Here is a 16007-nt window from a genome sequence, read left to right as displayed (position 1 = left end):
TGTTTTAAAAAGAAAACTTAGGACTTCTAAATTTAGTAATTCAACTGATTGAGATAATATTTCTTTTGTATTCACATTTTCCTCTTTCATGTGTTTACCAGTGTCTTAACTCTAGTTTTGCTTCTTTCTCATTTCTTTTTTTGTTGTTGTGGTTTTTGCTTTTGTTTAATGTATTATTGTGTTTTGTGGATCTGGTCAGGGAACCTTTACTGTATTTTATGTTTGTATCTACATTTTATTTTGCATGCGTAACGTGGCTTTGCCTGGATGTTCTTTTTGGTAAGTTACAAATTTCTAAAACATTGTTTTTTGTAGTGTAAGTTGTAATGTTTTTCACCTTCTTTTCTTCCACTTCTAGTAATGTGATCATGCTCATGAGTGGTTTTTACTTTTTTTTAAAGTTCATTTGATAATTATTTTTCCTAACATTTTACGATTTTCCTTAATAGTAGTGCAGTTTGGTACTAATCTGCTTTGATTCATTTTTTAGCCTCACAACTGTCAGTTGCTGATTACTATTAGCATTTGGTGTCTCAAGTATTTTGGTTTTTTAAAAAAGCCTTAATCATTTAGAAATACTGTTCTAAAAGCGTGTGTTTTCACATAGCAATCATAGAAGACAGTAGTTTGTAGTAAAATTAAATATTTTTGTTCTTGGTGAACAGTGCATTCTAATTTTGTTTTTACAGCAACAGCTTGCACAGCTACAGAAAGAAAAATCAGAGATTCTGAAAAATCTGGCATTATATTACTTCACATTTGTAGATGTTATGGAATTCAAGGTATGTATTTTAATACATAAAATTTAACATTTCAGAGGTTGATTTAATATTTGCTAATTTGTAAATCACTTTGTCATTCGTAGATAGTAAATTGAAATTCTTCTAGAACTGAATTTTCAAATATATATTATTGTGTGTTTCTGAATTTTACATTATTTATATAGGTAAAAGATTAAAATAAACTTTTATTTTCAGGACCATGTTTGTGAATTGCTCAATACTATTGATGTTTGCCAAGTCTTCTTTGATATTGTAAGTATTATTTTCAGAAGAATTTCCGTTTCTGTTTTTTATTTCTAGTATAGTAAGGGGACCAAATCCTTTTCTTTAGAGAAAATGTATACAACTCGTATATAAAGTTTTAGCATTGGTTACTTGGCTTCTTTTGTACTGTGTTTGTAAGATGAGTTAAAATGTATTTTCATTTACCTTGTTTATCTGAATCACTGCATAAGTCAAAGTGAAAAATGTCTCCAATGACTTGATGGCTAAACTTTTCATTTACTTAATACTCCTTTTCTTGCTTAGTGAAACTGGCTCTAATTTTTTCTTTTTAAAAATATTTTGTGTATTTTCTAAAAGATTTTATTTATTTATTTTTAAAGAGAGGGGAGGGGAGGGAGAGAGGGAAGGAGAGAAACATCAATGCATGGTTGCCTCTGGCACACCCGCTACTGGGATTCTGGCTTGCATCCCAGGCACTTGCCCTGACTGGCGATCAAACCAGCGAACCTTTGGTTTGCAGGCCTGCACTGAGTCCACCTAGCTACACTAGCCGGGGCTCCATTGTTTCTTACTCTTGTTTTGATTATTCTTTTAAACTACTGTTAATTTAAACTCTTTTTCACCCATAAAATTCTGTCACAAGCACAAAACTGTATTTGTAATTCCCAAATTTTAGACATGTTGTTGGTGAAAGGAATTAGAATTTCAGAAATGGGGATAGAATAACTAACTATAGAAAGTTATTAGCTTATAGTAGCTTCCTTGAAGATTGGTGTGTGTATGCATACATGTGTTTAAAAGTTGACAAAATAGGAAGGAGTTAAACTTGATGTTTTTTTCCAGACTGTAAACTTTGATTTAACAAAGAACTACTTAGATTTGATCATAACCTATACAACACTAATGATACTGCTCTCTCGAATTGAAGAAAGGAAGGCAATCATTGGATTGTATAACTATGCTCATGAAATGACCCACGGAGCAAGGTAGACCTGCATTATAAAAATCTTTGTGAAATTCTCAATTTGATGGCTTACTGCTCAGTGAAATTTGATATGTCTATTTTAAGTGACCGAGAATATCCACGCCTTGGTCAGATGATTGTGGATTATGAAAACCCTTTAAAGAAGATGATGGAAGAATTTGTACCCCATAGTAAGGTAAAAGCTGCTTTTTATTTTTTAAATAAAGATTTTAATAATTTTTAAAAGATTTAAAAAAATTTTTTTAAGAGAGGAAAAGAGAAGGAGAGGGAGATAAACATGGATGTGAGAGAAAAACATTGATTGGTTGCCTCTCATACATGCCCGACCAGGGACTGAACCCACAACCTAGGCATGTGCCCTTACCAGGAATTGAACTGGCATAATGCCTAACTAGCTGAGCTGAACTGGTCGGGACAATAAGAGCGGGGTTTCAGGTGTGCTTTAATAGTCATGTGACAGAGGTCGAGCGTGGAAAGGTAGAGTGTCAAACTTTCAGGACAAAAATTATGTGAATAATAACTATGCATAGTTTTATCTAATTGTGAACCAGGACACTAATTAGTTACAGTTTGAGTAGTGTATAGAAGAATCTCAGTAGTATATTGATCCATTATAGTTTTTAGATTTAATATAGGGTGTAGAGGTAGCAAAGTCTACTATTTTGAGAATGACTCCTGCTACACCAGGCTGCCTGAGTGCTAATCCCTGTTCTGCCAATTGCTAACTGTACAGTGTTGGACAAGGTATTTAACCAGTTTCACTGTATGTCAGTTTTCTTACCTGTAAAAATGGAATAATGATTGTACCTACTTCTATGATTACTATGAGGATTAAATTAGTTACTTCATTAAAAGTATTTAGATAATATAGTATTTGATAAATTTTAGCTATATTATTATAATATAGGCTCTTAAGAGAAAAAAATTGTAGTTTTGTGGAAATAATTTGGAATGTCTCTCCTTTATGATATACTAAAAAATACATTTTAATGAAATAATTTTGCTTCTAAGGAGTCTTGCCATTATGACTTCTTTGCTAATGACTTCTTAGTGATAATTGAAAGAACGATTGTTCCTAAACATATCAAGGAAATTTATCGTTAGCTTACCATCCATATTATTTATAAATAAGGAAGTGAAGGCTGGAGAGGTGACATGAGGGGTCATTTTTCAGCAATAGTGGTAAAATCAGAACTAAATCCCAGGATATTAGTATCTTGGTTCATTGTTCTCTTTGGATGATAAAAAGATTTTTAGTAATAGAGCGTTTTGTATGAATCTATGCCCCTCTTTCTTTTTGACATATAGTTAGCACCAGTTTTTGTTCTTTTCCCACTTAGTTGATGGAAATTTCTTCAAAGGCTGTTGGATCTCTTTTTTAAGTTCTCCATAGTTACTTGAGGAGAATTGACCATTCAGATTAGATCAGTTATTTTCTAATCTTGATATTTCTGACGCTCTCTGATATGTCTGAGTATCGTGTATTTGCTAGGATTTGTTCAAAATAAGTTAACTTTAATTTAATTAATTAATTTTCAAAACCGATTCTGAATCACTTGGTGAAGTGTAATAATAATACAGATTCCTGATTACTAGTCCCATCAATTCTTTTTCACAAAATTTTAGGTGAATCCTTGTGTTCTGTGTTCTGAACAAACTCACTGGCAATTTATGTGCAGCCTGATTAAAAAATCATTCTACAGAATTTCTAAGAAGCAGAGATGAATAGCAGAAGACAGTTAAAAGCAAGCTAGAAGCAGATGAGATGAAAAATTAACCACCTCGGTGGTAAAGCTGTAGTTAACAGACCAAGTGGTAAATATAAGTTAAGTAATTTATTAAGATAGAGTTCAGTGGGTTATTTTATAAGGCATTTTACGAGAAATATGAAATAGGTTGATCTCTATTAGCACTTTAATTGTACAATCTTAATGTCTTTTTCTTTCAGTGAGAATTATCAGAGTAGAAAGTCATACACAAAAGGATGACAGTAGGCTTTCTATGCCTTTGAAATAAAGATTCTAAAATTGCCAAACATTTTGACCTTTAAAAAGTAATGTGATTCATGAGCCTAAACTCTTGTCCACTAATGTAGAGAATCTGTGTAGCTTTCAAGAGACTTCAAAACAATTTAGAAGAGGGTCACCGGGACGGACCTCAGAGAAAGAAATACAGTTATAATTGGGCTCTGTTGTTTTAAGATGGTACAGTTAGAAATGTCCGGTGGTTATAACTGGAATTAAATGGAAGAGGAAAAATAAATTTTTATTCCTTGATTTTCTTTTTCTGCATTTTAATTAGTCTCTTTCAGATGCACTAATTTCTCTTCAGATGGTATATCCTCGAAGGAATCTTTCAGCTGACCAGTGGAGAAACGCCCAATTACTGAGTCTCATCAGTGCGCCCAGTACAATGCTTAATCCTGCACAGTCGGACACCGTATGATTCTCTTTTTCCCTTTTGTGATGGAAAATAGTAAAATTGATTAAAAAATCAGTTAAAGTGATATAGCAAAATTCCAATTAATATTATTTATCAGTGAAGTTAATCGTAAAATGCACAATAGTTAAGTAATACAAACTATTTAGTGTTTTTATTTCTAGATTTTGATGCTAAGTTAATACAAAGAGTAGGGTGAGTACTTTCTTATAAAGTTTAAGTTTGTTGTGTTCTCTATGGTAGAAAATTTAGAAAGTGCAGACATTTATAAAGAATGAAAACAAAAACTAACGCCATATCTTACCAACTAGAGAAAATTGTTACTATATGTTCTTATATTTCTTTTCAGTCTTTTTTCTGTGTATATGAATATAGGGCTTATGCACACATAGTTCCTGATTTGGGTGAGGCAGTGAGCATCCATTATACATAAATCTTTTTTAACTTGCCTATTTTATCCTTTGGAATACTGCAAACTCTGAAATAGACTTGGGAAATTTGGAAGCTGTCATCAGATTGAATAAGATTTAATAACAGTACTTTTTAAAGAGAGGTTTTGAGGCATGTAAATTTGAAAGCAGCACCACTCTCATTGTCCTTTTGGACTGCACATTTAAATATAGGATATGAAACTTTTATCCAACTTTCAAATTTGTTGTGCTATTTGAGCCAACAGTTGAATAGTGAGAATTCTTAGAAGTCAGAGGAGAGTCATTCAGTATGGATATTGGTTTTTTTTTTAATAAAGAATTTCTTTTAATCACAAATTTATATTTTCTCTTTTAAGATGCCTTGTGAATATCTCTCTTTGGACGCAATGGAAAAATGGATTATCTGTAAGTAAAATTGAATAGTTTCGTGATTACCCCTCAGATTTTAAGTTTTAGAGAAAAATAACAGATAACGTGTTACTCTGTGCTAAACCTTCTATATGGCCTTACCTCATTCAGTCCTCATACTGACCCTGTCAGGATAGATGGTCTGTTTTATAGAAGAGGAACTTAAAACTTAATCCACACAGGTAGTAAGTGATAGTGACAAAGAAAGAATCCAGGCTAACTCCAGTTCTCATGGTTTACATTATATTGTCTTTCAACAAAGCCATCAAAACTAAATTTTTGTTTTGTTTTAATGATTTTTTAAATACTGCTTTTATTCAGTTAAGGTTTTGGTATTAATTTACTTCAGAACATATAATATATGATTCATATGTTTGGCAGTTTGTTAGTTGCAAAGGAAATAAAATTACTCCTCATTTCTGCCCCTAAGAAGTTCACAACTGCGGGGAAAATAGACATAGAGACACACCTAAAATACAAAATGAGAAAAGCTGTAATGTAATTCCTTCTACCACCCCAGGTCCACTGGCAGAAGGGAATAACTTTGAGCAGTTTTGTTTTTTATTTACTACAATTCTTTTTTAAATTTTTAAAAATTTAAATATTTTTTAAATGCTACTTTATTTTTCATCACCATTTATCCCCATACCCTCTTCCACTTCCACCCATGCCTTCCCTCTAGTTCTTGCAGTTCTTTCTTGATTTATTAATCTTTTGATACTGTGTACTGACTTTTATTACAGTGTATCTCTATAGTGAGAGACCACTTTTCTTTTTTAATGATTTTTGGATTGATACTCTTATAAAATACAATAGAAATGAGTTACTAGAATTATCAGAAATAAAGTAACAAGCAAAGACTTGAAACGAAAACTTACATTTTTAATTATTAGATTTAATTTAACAATTAGATTTTGTTAAGATTTCTATTCAGAAATAATTATCAAATTTTTATAGAAGTTTCTAAATACTTTTAATTTTTCTACTTAATCTTATTGTGCACTGGCACTTTGAGTAGCAGTCTTATTAGTATAAAAGGGGTGGAATTTAGCACCAACTCTCTGCTCTTAGCCATTTTTAGTCATTATAATTTTTTTGCATTGATCGGGTTTGTGGTATTTACATATTTTTCTATAAATATAGTTAAAATTTTCATGCTTTGTCTTTTAGTTGATTCAAAAACCCAGCTTTCGAAGTGTTGATTTTGCTGAAATACATAGTGATCCTTGGTTGTTTTATGTTTATGGACATATGGCTGAAGAATTGAGGTGATGAGTAGATTTAGGTGGCATGTGCGACCTCTAGAGTTGGAGGGCACTGTTTTCCCTTAAATGGGAGTACCGATTGCAGGACTTTGTGTAGTGAACAGGGAGATGGGTCAGAAGGCAGGCTATCCTACGGGAAGATAAGTGGGCGTGAAGAAGAAGGCAGACACATTGGGGTAACCCATAGTTGCTAAAATAAAGAGGATTTACTCTGTTTTGTTGCTTTCATATATTGAGCCTTGAGTAGAATTAATATAAAGGTAAAGAGTTACCTCAAACTATTTACTTCTTTTTTTTGATCCCGGTTCCCATACTAGGGTTTTTCTACAGAAGATAATCTATTTTCTTTCCTTCTCTTTTTTAAAGATTTTATTTATTTTATTTTTAGAGATGAGGGAAGTGAGGGAGAGAAACATCATTATGTGGTTACCTCCTGCCTGTCCACTACTGGGGACCTGGCCTAAAACTCACGAATGTGTCCTGAATGGGAATCAAGCTGGTGACCCTTTGGTTTGCTGGCTGCCACTCAATTCACTGACTTATACAACAGCCAGGGGACAAGGGGACAAGCCCTATTTTCTTTAGGGCTTTGCTCTTGGAATAGTTCAAAGTATTGTCCCCCGACCAGCAGCATCTCACGTAGGAACTTGTTAGATACACAGAGTCTTGATCTCCACTCTAGATGTACTAAATCAGAAACTCTGTGGATGGATCCCAGCAATTTGTTCTTTAATGAGCCTTCCTGGTGATTTTGATGCAATCAAAAGTTGGAGGATCATAGGTCTACAAATATAGTCTGGGGCCAAGAGTTACTGAGGGTCTGGGATTTTGAGGACACAGATATTTGAAATGCAATTATAAAGGAACTTATCCTGATGTTCTTTTCAGTGTTTACTTTTTTTCTGTTGGCTGGGCTCAGAGGACTCAGGGAAAGATCTGTCTTTATGTCTGAAGTTTAGATTATTTATTCCAGTCTCTTTTTAAATTGATAGATAGTCCAGTTTTATGTACTTTCTATCTTCAAAGATTTTCTTTAACTTTCTTGTCCAGTATTGGTCTTCTGTTCTCCATTATTTTTATGGGTTTAAAGTTTTTTAAAAATTTATTCTTTCATTCAGACCTTAATAGGAAAAGTAGTTTAATGTGTAACTTAATTAATAAACCATCCTTTTAATCTTGAACAGTTTATTTTAAATTAATTTTTGTTTCTATCATAAACAAAAGATATGCTTTAATTTGTAATGGAAGTCTTATCTTAAGGAAATAAAATATATGGTAATTCATAATATTACTGATAATGTTTTTAGAGAAACTTTTTACCTAACAGCAATTTTGTGAGATGTGAGACACTACGTGAAACCTCATTTTACTCAGGGGTTAAGAGTAAAAAGAGTTAGTAGTACATCAGCAAAAAAATTATTTATAAACAAAATTTCTCTTGAGGATTCTTTTAGTTTTGGTACATGTATTTTTCTTTGGTTGCATACCAGATCAAATAATTGGCTTATATCTACAGGCCCTGTTTTATGAAAAATATTTTTATGCTGGAAATTCAGGGATATAAATATACTGCTGCATGTATAGACTGCACAATAAATACCTGTTTAAAGAGTTAGCTCGGTTGTGTAGAGGTACTTTTAAAGAAAGGTTGCTTTAAGAAGAATAAAAAGATAAATGGCAAGTGATGTGTTAATGATTCAGGAGTTTAAAGATGGGAGTGATGACAGTTTCAGGGATATCTCACAGAAAACATGATTGCTTTGTAACTGGACAGTAGGCATTGAATAAGTGTTGAATGAATGATAAAAGAGGGTTTATGGCCTATTATAGAAGGTTAGAGAAGAGGCATCAACAAACATGTATAGGATTATAGGGTGGGGACCCAGAAAAAAGGCAGTTATCTTCTGGAGGACAGGCCACTTGTAGTACAGGCTTTCCCCACTAGGTGAGGGTTCTAGGAACCCATGCGTATCAGTGCACCAGCTGGTGTTGTGAGAAGGATGCATTTGGGTTCAGTGAAAAATTTTTTGAATCTCTTTAAACATTTTCCCATTTCATAATGGTTAATTTCCAAGTGCACCTGCCCATATCACGCTAAGTAGTTCAGCAGTTTTTGACCAAAAACAGCATGATCCCCATACCTCACCCTCCCTATTCACCTGATCTTGCTCTGAGTGACTTTTTTTTTGTTTCCCTGAATGAAAAAAGTCTTCAAAGAGAATTGTTTTGCTGAAGTGGAAGAGGTGAAACAAAAAATGGCAGAAGCTAAAAGGCATAAAAATTGATGAGTTTAGAAACTGTTTTGAGCAGTAGAAAAAACATCTTGATAGATGTATTGTATGAAGTGCACTTTTGAAGGCGACTGAAGTTTACACATGTAAGAATAAATACACAATTTTTAATAATAACATTTTGGGTCCCCCTCATATCTTTGTGTAGGGTTTCCAAATTAGATAACAAAAGGTAAAAGATACTGGAATTCATGTAATAGAGAACAACATAATATATTGAAAGAATTTTAAGGGTAAATACATGGGGCTAAGTCTAGCTCTAATTTAATAGTATAACTTTAGTCAAGCCTTTGAACCTTTATTTCTTCAACTACAAAAGAACAGTATTGACCTGCTTTATCTACTACACAGGATCATGTGAGATAATGTGTGGAAAAAATTATTTAATGCACTGTAAATTGCTATGAAAATATAAGATACTATTTCATTTATTCTGATGATTTAGAAAAGTAGATTAGCATTATTTTTCATTAATTGCAACTGTGATGATTATTATATGTTAATTAGTAATTTTGATCTCTAGCTTAAAATATTAAATTTATAAGTATTTCTAAAACCATCTTTAACTCATTTTTTAAAATGACTTCTTTCACAACACAGAAGTGATATTTTTTCCCCTTTTTGTCAGTCTGAGTTCAAAGAACTAATTTTGCTGAATAGAGAAAATTTTTGAAAAAGCAGTATTTTTGCCATCTTGTTTGTATGTGAATTATGACCTGTCACTTAAAAGCCTCAATTTAGTGATGGTGTTTATATTTCTGTATTTTTGAAAAGCTATTTTGTAACTGAAGGAACTTAACTTTGGGAAACTTTTATACTTGTATTTACTATTCTTTTTTATTTAAAGTTGGCTTCATTTTGTGCCATGGAATCCTCAATACTGATGCAACAGCACTGAACCTTTGGAAGCTAGCTCTTCAAAGTAGCTCTTGCCTCTCTCTCTTTCGGGATGAAGTTTTCCACATTCACAAAGCTGCAGAAGACTTATTCGTAAACATACGAGGGTATGGCATTTTCAGTTTTTTTTTTCTTTTTGTCTTTTTTGGATAAGGGTAAAGAGTGAGATATCTTGATTGAAGTTTTGGGAATAGAGAAGGGTCACCTCATGCAAGAAAATACTGCCCGTATCATCTTAATAGTCACAGCAAGTTTTAACAATCATCCTGATATGCTATTATTTATATTTTTTTATGGGTAACCTCACAGATTAAAATATCTAGTGTTTCTGCCTTTTTCAAACTTGTATTCCAGGAGAAAGAAGATAGGTCCATTTTTGGAAATCATAATACGGTTTTAGAGAAAAATATTACTGAAAGAACCATATACATTTTAGAGTTTTGAATTCTTTAGAAGTGCTCTTTTAGATTACAGTGAATGTATAAAAATATATGAATAAAAAATATGTCATTAAATTAATTATAACAGTTATAGATGTCACCCCTGCGTATTGGAAATTATGTTTCCTTAATAGGAAGGTATTCCAGATGACTCATTTACATTCATTTTCTGTAAGGCAAATAATTTTCAGAAGTTTGTTCCTTTAAATTTTTAATGCCTGAATTTTTTTTCACATAAGGTTCTATAGCCAATATATAAAAGGCAAGTTGAGCCCTGGCTGGTGTAGCTCAGTGGATGGAGCACGGGCCTGTGGGCCAAACAACCACGATTTGATTCCCAGTCAGGGCACATGCCTGGGTTGCAGGCCAGTTCCCAGCAGGGGATGCATGAGAAGCAACCATACATTGATATTTCTCTCCCTCCTCCCCTTCTCATCTAAAGATAAATAAGTAAAATCTTTAATAAAAAAAAAAGGCAAGTTGATCTCAGACTTGTAGCAGTTATGAAATTTTTTGAAATTAGGAGCATCTGAAATACCCCGGGATCCCCTGTTCCTGGAAGTGTTATGCTGGGCTTGTTAGTTTCAGCTAGAAATTAAATTTACTACATTTATTTCATATCCTATTTTGTAATGTCCTAATTAAATTGAGATAAAAATAAAGCATCTGTTATTTTAAAATAAAGATATGTTTAACATTCACTATTAAACCAGTATGTCTCAAATTTTAGTTTGCATAAATTACCCTGGGATATGCATTAGAGTCCATGTTCATGGGCCTCATTCCAAACCTCCTCTATCTCCTGTGTTTGTTTCTTGGAGAGGTTAAAGGAATCTGCCCTCTCCCCCTCCCCACACACCCCCTGACACAATAATTTATTGAGGTAAAATTTACAAACAAATGAACACATTTTAGATGTAAAGCTCAACAGCTTTGCATATAAATATTCTAGGTGAACGCCTAGATCAAGATATAGAACATTTCCGTTATAGCCAGAAAATTCTGTTTTGCCTCTTTCTGGTTAGTACTGTCACTTTGGCCCCCCTCCTCTCCCTCACTCAGCCCCTCTTTCAAGTGTTCACTGTTTTGAATCCTGTCACTGTAGGTGGGTCTGACATTCTCATGCAGGTAGTTTCTCAGTCATGGGATGAGAAACAGTACCCTGTGTACTTTTGGGGTCTTACTTGGTTTTTATTTTAGATGGAGTACCCAGAAATACCCAGGTCATAGGATTTTATTGAAAATCATGAAAATTGTATGATGTCTTAGCATATTGGCAATCTTTGTGAGGAATCATATTTAAATATATGTAAACATTTAGAACCAGGTAATCTGTGTATATTGAGTGAGCTTTTGTTGTGCATGATACAAGTAAGTTTAATGACACTATAAAATGAGTTGTCTTTTTGTTATGCTGTTTTAAAATGATAAATTTACCATTTAAATATCTCTATTTAAAGTTGAGAAGTTTTAATTTTTTATTAAATAGTGAATGATAAATCCAATTTAAAATGTGAATTATCATGATAATTGCAAGTCAAACCCTAAGTATGAAAGCTTTATACAAAGAACAGTGATTACAGAATTAGTATATTTTGGACATGTGCTCAAAGAACATACAAATCTTAGAGTACATACCATATTTTTCAGTATAAAATGCACCCTCCCCCCAATTTGGGAGAAATAATGGTTGTTAATGCTGCTGTTGAGTTCTGATTACATTTACATTGGTGAAATATTATGTTAGTTATGTTATTAAATATTTTACCACATTTTTTGCTTCAAAATTTTTTTCCTTTTTTTCTCTAAAACCTAAGTGTGTCTTATGGTCCAAAAAATATGGTAGTTCACAAGTTGAAGTTCTTAGTGTTAAGTGGCATTAGCCAGGTTTTCAGGAAGATAGGTAGGTTTTCTTTAAAATTTTTAGGAATTTGAGTTTTAGTATCTAGTATTCATGAACATATCTTTATTAATATATATTTCAAATGGCACCCTTAAACTGTTTGATATTGGTGGTGTTTTGCTTAATCAAATGCTTTCCTGCCCCAATTTTCTCCACCAAAAAACCCCATCCCTAAAGAGTCACTGAAGTTGATCAATAGTATGTTTTTTCAGAATTTTTTTTAATGCTTATGAGATTGCATAAGAAGTCAGAAATGATAAAAAGTCAGAAGTAATAGCTTTGTCAGCTCTTTAAATTTTTAAATCACTGTTTATTACATTGCAAGTATGATGTTAGTATCTCACTTGGGCCTAAGTGTATTAAATAAAGTAAAAATCTACCTTGTGACTTTATTTTATTGTTGGATTTAATGTATTTTGAAATTTATTTTTCTAGGAATCCTTGACTGGGTACTTAAGGTGTTAGCTAGGAAAGGATGTAGGTAGACACCTTCCATGCATATCCAGTTTGGGGCCAGTTTTTCTTGTTGATAATATGTCATTTTTAATTGACTTTTAGTATTCGATTAACTTATTTTGACCATTATTGCTTAAATTAAGATTAATGTGGTTCCTTTTTTTTTGCACATAGCTATAATAAACGTATTAATGACATAAGAGAATGCAAAGAGGCAGCAGTGTCACATGCGTAAGTAGTTCTGTCTTATCCGTGGTACTTTGAATCATGAAGAATTTATTTCTTAAAGCATTATTATGTTGAAGTGAGTGCATATTGATGGTGTGTAAAATGTGGTGATAGAAATGGGAGACTTGTAATCAATAAGTGTATGACTTCAGTATCTGTAACCTTGGAGTCAGTGCAGACCAATTTTAAATATTTTTGAAGTATTTGTAAGAATGTTCTAAGGAAGTACCATACAAATGAGTTTTATATATCATTCATGTCTCTTACTGCCACTCTGCTTCCGTGCCAGTACTTTGCAAGTTGGGATGATTTTTGTATTTCTTCATGAAAACTGACATATCTTCATATCTTCCAAATAGTATTTACTTTTCAAAGTACGTTAACTCCACACCTTTTTCAAATTTTAGTAAATATGTTTGTTAGTAAATATATAGATAAATTAAAATTAGAAATTGGTATATTTTAGGTCTTTTCAAATTTCTTGTGAAATAACCACCAACATTTTGATAGTTCATTTTAATTGCTGTGCCTATAGTAAACTGGTGTAGAATATTTATCTGACTATCAGTATTTTTATAAGGCAGAAAGAAGGTAAGTACTCCTACCATAGATGGAAAATATAGAACCATGGTTTTACAATTTTAGGTTTAGGCTATAGGATGAATATTGGGAATTTAAACCATCCATTTTCATTGCTGCCTATGCTACATAATTTCCTCATGCATATTTTTTTTCACTTAAATGAAGGGCTTATATTTATAAAAAGGTGATTCTGTAGTATAAATAGTACTTCGGACTGTATTAGAATTACTTTCCTATCCTACAGAAATAGATAAGATTTTCAATTCATTGGATAGACCTTATTGTAGCAGGTGTATGGTGTCGTAGCTATCTTATAAAGATCTTTTAAAAGTAAGACATTTTTATTTATTCTACTTATTATATAAAATAATCACAAATGTCACAGCAGTAATTTCTATCACTCATTACCATATGTCAAGTGCAGTATTTCATAATTTTCCCTGGATGTTGGGGAACATCACAGACTCCTTGCAGCAACCCTGTGTAGTAAAAATAGTCAAAAATTTTAGCCCACTTTCTTAGAAATTATACCAGGTTACTTTATTATTATCGGATAGAAAAAAACTTGTAATTGAAATTAAAATAACATTGTTAAAGTACTATATAGGAGGCATGAAAGATGTATCTTTTGGGACAGGTGTCATCATCTCTGTTTTATAGATGGCTGAAGCTTTAAAAAGGTGGAACTTAAGGTCACATAGGCAGAGGTGGATTTTAATCTTTTCTACAACTAATCTACAGTCTCACAGCTAAATTTCTGGTATTACATACATCTGATACTTGTTTTTTTTGGCATGTACTTGGTGTGTGTGTATGTGTGTCCATTTATTTTTTGCACCTGTGTAAATTTAAAAACTTGCTTAGAGTAGTGTATATTTTGCATAGTACGAGGACTTGGAATAGCTAGAACATTTAATAATTTTTCCCATGTTAATATATGAGAATAAATTTTTTATCTTGTACTTTATTATTCAAATATGGAATACCTGGTCTGTGAATACCTATCATTATCCTTTTCTTTCCTTATTTTTCTTTTTTTGAATTAGAGTCCTAAATAGATCTCATCCAAGTATTTTGATTGAATATAGATCTGTTTAGTCAGCTTTTTATATTTAATAAAAATATACTTAGTAAATAAGGATATGTATAATTAGATGTTGTCATATTTATTGATTTCTGTGTAGGGGTGACAAAAATGTATACAGTAGGAGAGTGAGTGCTTTCAAGGGTTTTACAGTCCTGTTTATAAAATGTCAGGCTACATCATACTAAAATTGCAGAACTTAAGCAGAAATAAACATCTGGATATTGGGAAATGCTTCTTGCAGGAATGGTCTTGAAGTTTGGGTCGTACTTTAATAGGTAGAGAGAAACAATATAAACATGGTTACAAAAGCAGCACAAGAAAGGCAAGGATAAACATAAAAGTGGTAAGTCATTCAATGGCAAATGCTAGAACATGGTATTTGTAAGGGGCTTCTGTTTCATAAAATTAAATTTTGGATGTTGACCCTAAAATGATGTTACTTAATTTACAATAATAATTTTAGTAGAAACAAATTATAATAGCATCTTTTCCTATAGTGGTTCAATGCACAGAGAAAGACGCAAGTTTTTAAGGTCTGCACTCAAAGAATTGGCTACAGTTCTCTCTGATCAACCTGGCTTGCTGGGTCCCAAGGTAATTGATTTAATTCTTATTTCAACTAACCAATCTATGTTTTCTTCACTTTTTCCTTGTATATATGCTCTCTCATACACACTTCCAACCATCTCCTCAGTTATCTCATTTCTGTTAATGTCTTTCTGAACTTGACTTTTATCAATTCTTGCCAGTGATTTTTATATTTATGAATAAGTTTTGTTTTTAATTTTTGTGTGACAGTAAGTAGTGTTGTTTTGTTTTGTCTTAATTAGGCGCTTTTTGTTTTTATGGCATTATCCTTTGCCCGTGATGAAATTATCTGGCTACTTCGTCATGCAGATAACATGCCAAAGAAGAGTGCAGATGACTTTATAGATAAGTAAGTTAGCAACATTTTAAAAAATCTTTTTTGTATATTTTGATTTATAGGCTGTGGAAATTGGGGCCTTTGAAGTAAAATTATTTTGAAAAAATTTTAAGGCTTTTTATATTTGTCATAAATATTTGTAAAATAGCACTAAGTGATATGATTTAGAATGCAAAGTCAGCTTGAATTTAAAATTATGGCTTTTAATGTTTCCTATCCTAGTACCCTGGGGGGAGGCATAAAGTTCTTGTTTTTTTTTTTTTTTTTTTTTTTGCCATATCCAGTAATTTTCCTGTGGAATTCATTTTTTGAAGTGACATACACAAAAATCTAAGAATTCTTTTTAATTATTAGTTTATTTATTTATTTGTTGTTCAAGTGCAGTTTTCTGTTTTTTACTTCCATCCCAGCCCACCCCCAATCTAAGAATTCTTACGGAATTTCAACCCAGTGCGTCATTTGAAATGTGTTTTATTTTTGCCAAGTCCCTCAATAGAAGTTAGATAAATGAAGCAGAGAAATGAGAGCATACAGAAAAATCTTATTTCTTCCCAGTCGTCTTTTGTATTTTTTAAAATGGTTATTTATGTTCATTTGAGTTTTCCTCTATCAGTTTTTTAGTCTTGGCTTTTTTTTTTGCTTTCTGTGATTTCTATATTTGTA

The 16007-nt window shown here is 32.2% G+C and overlaps 1 protein-coding gene across 5 annotated transcripts in view; it reads left to right on the top strand.

Annotated features, from left to right (window-relative positions):
- NCKAP1 (NCK associated protein 1) overlaps positions 1-16007 on the top strand; it is a 93933-nt gene that overhangs the window by 36699 nt on the left and 41227 nt on the right. For 3 of the 5 annotated variants that reach the window (XM_053665084.1, XM_053665082.1, XM_053665086.1), the window contains 10 exons: positions 690-782; positions 978-1034; positions 1851-1993; positions 2077-2167; positions 4294-4431; positions 5219-5267; positions 9674-9830; positions 12697-12753; positions 14917-15013; positions 15250-15356. In XM_053665084.1, the coding sequence (XP_053521059.1) occupies positions 690-782; positions 978-1034; positions 1851-1993; positions 2077-2167; positions 4294-4431; positions 5219-5267; positions 9674-9830; positions 12697-12753; positions 14917-15013; positions 15250-15356 (989 nt within the window). The remainder of the gene's footprint in view (positions 1-689; positions 783-977; positions 1035-1850; positions 1994-2076; positions 2168-4293; positions 4432-5218; positions 5268-9673; positions 9831-12696; positions 12754-14916; positions 15014-15249; positions 15357-16007) is intronic. The other 2 variants (XM_053665085.1, XM_053665083.1) reach the window with 1 other exon arrangement.

The sequence above is a fragment of the Artibeus jamaicensis genome, unplaced genomic scaffold, assembly GCF_021234435.1.
Source record: "Artibeus jamaicensis isolate MK-2021 breed Jamaican fruit bat unplaced genomic scaffold, CSHL_Jam_final contig_391, whole genome shotgun sequence".
Taxonomy (NCBI): domain Eukaryota; kingdom Metazoa; phylum Chordata; class Mammalia; order Chiroptera; family Phyllostomidae; genus Artibeus; species Artibeus jamaicensis.
This window is presented reverse-complemented; position numbering and strand designations above follow the sequence as displayed.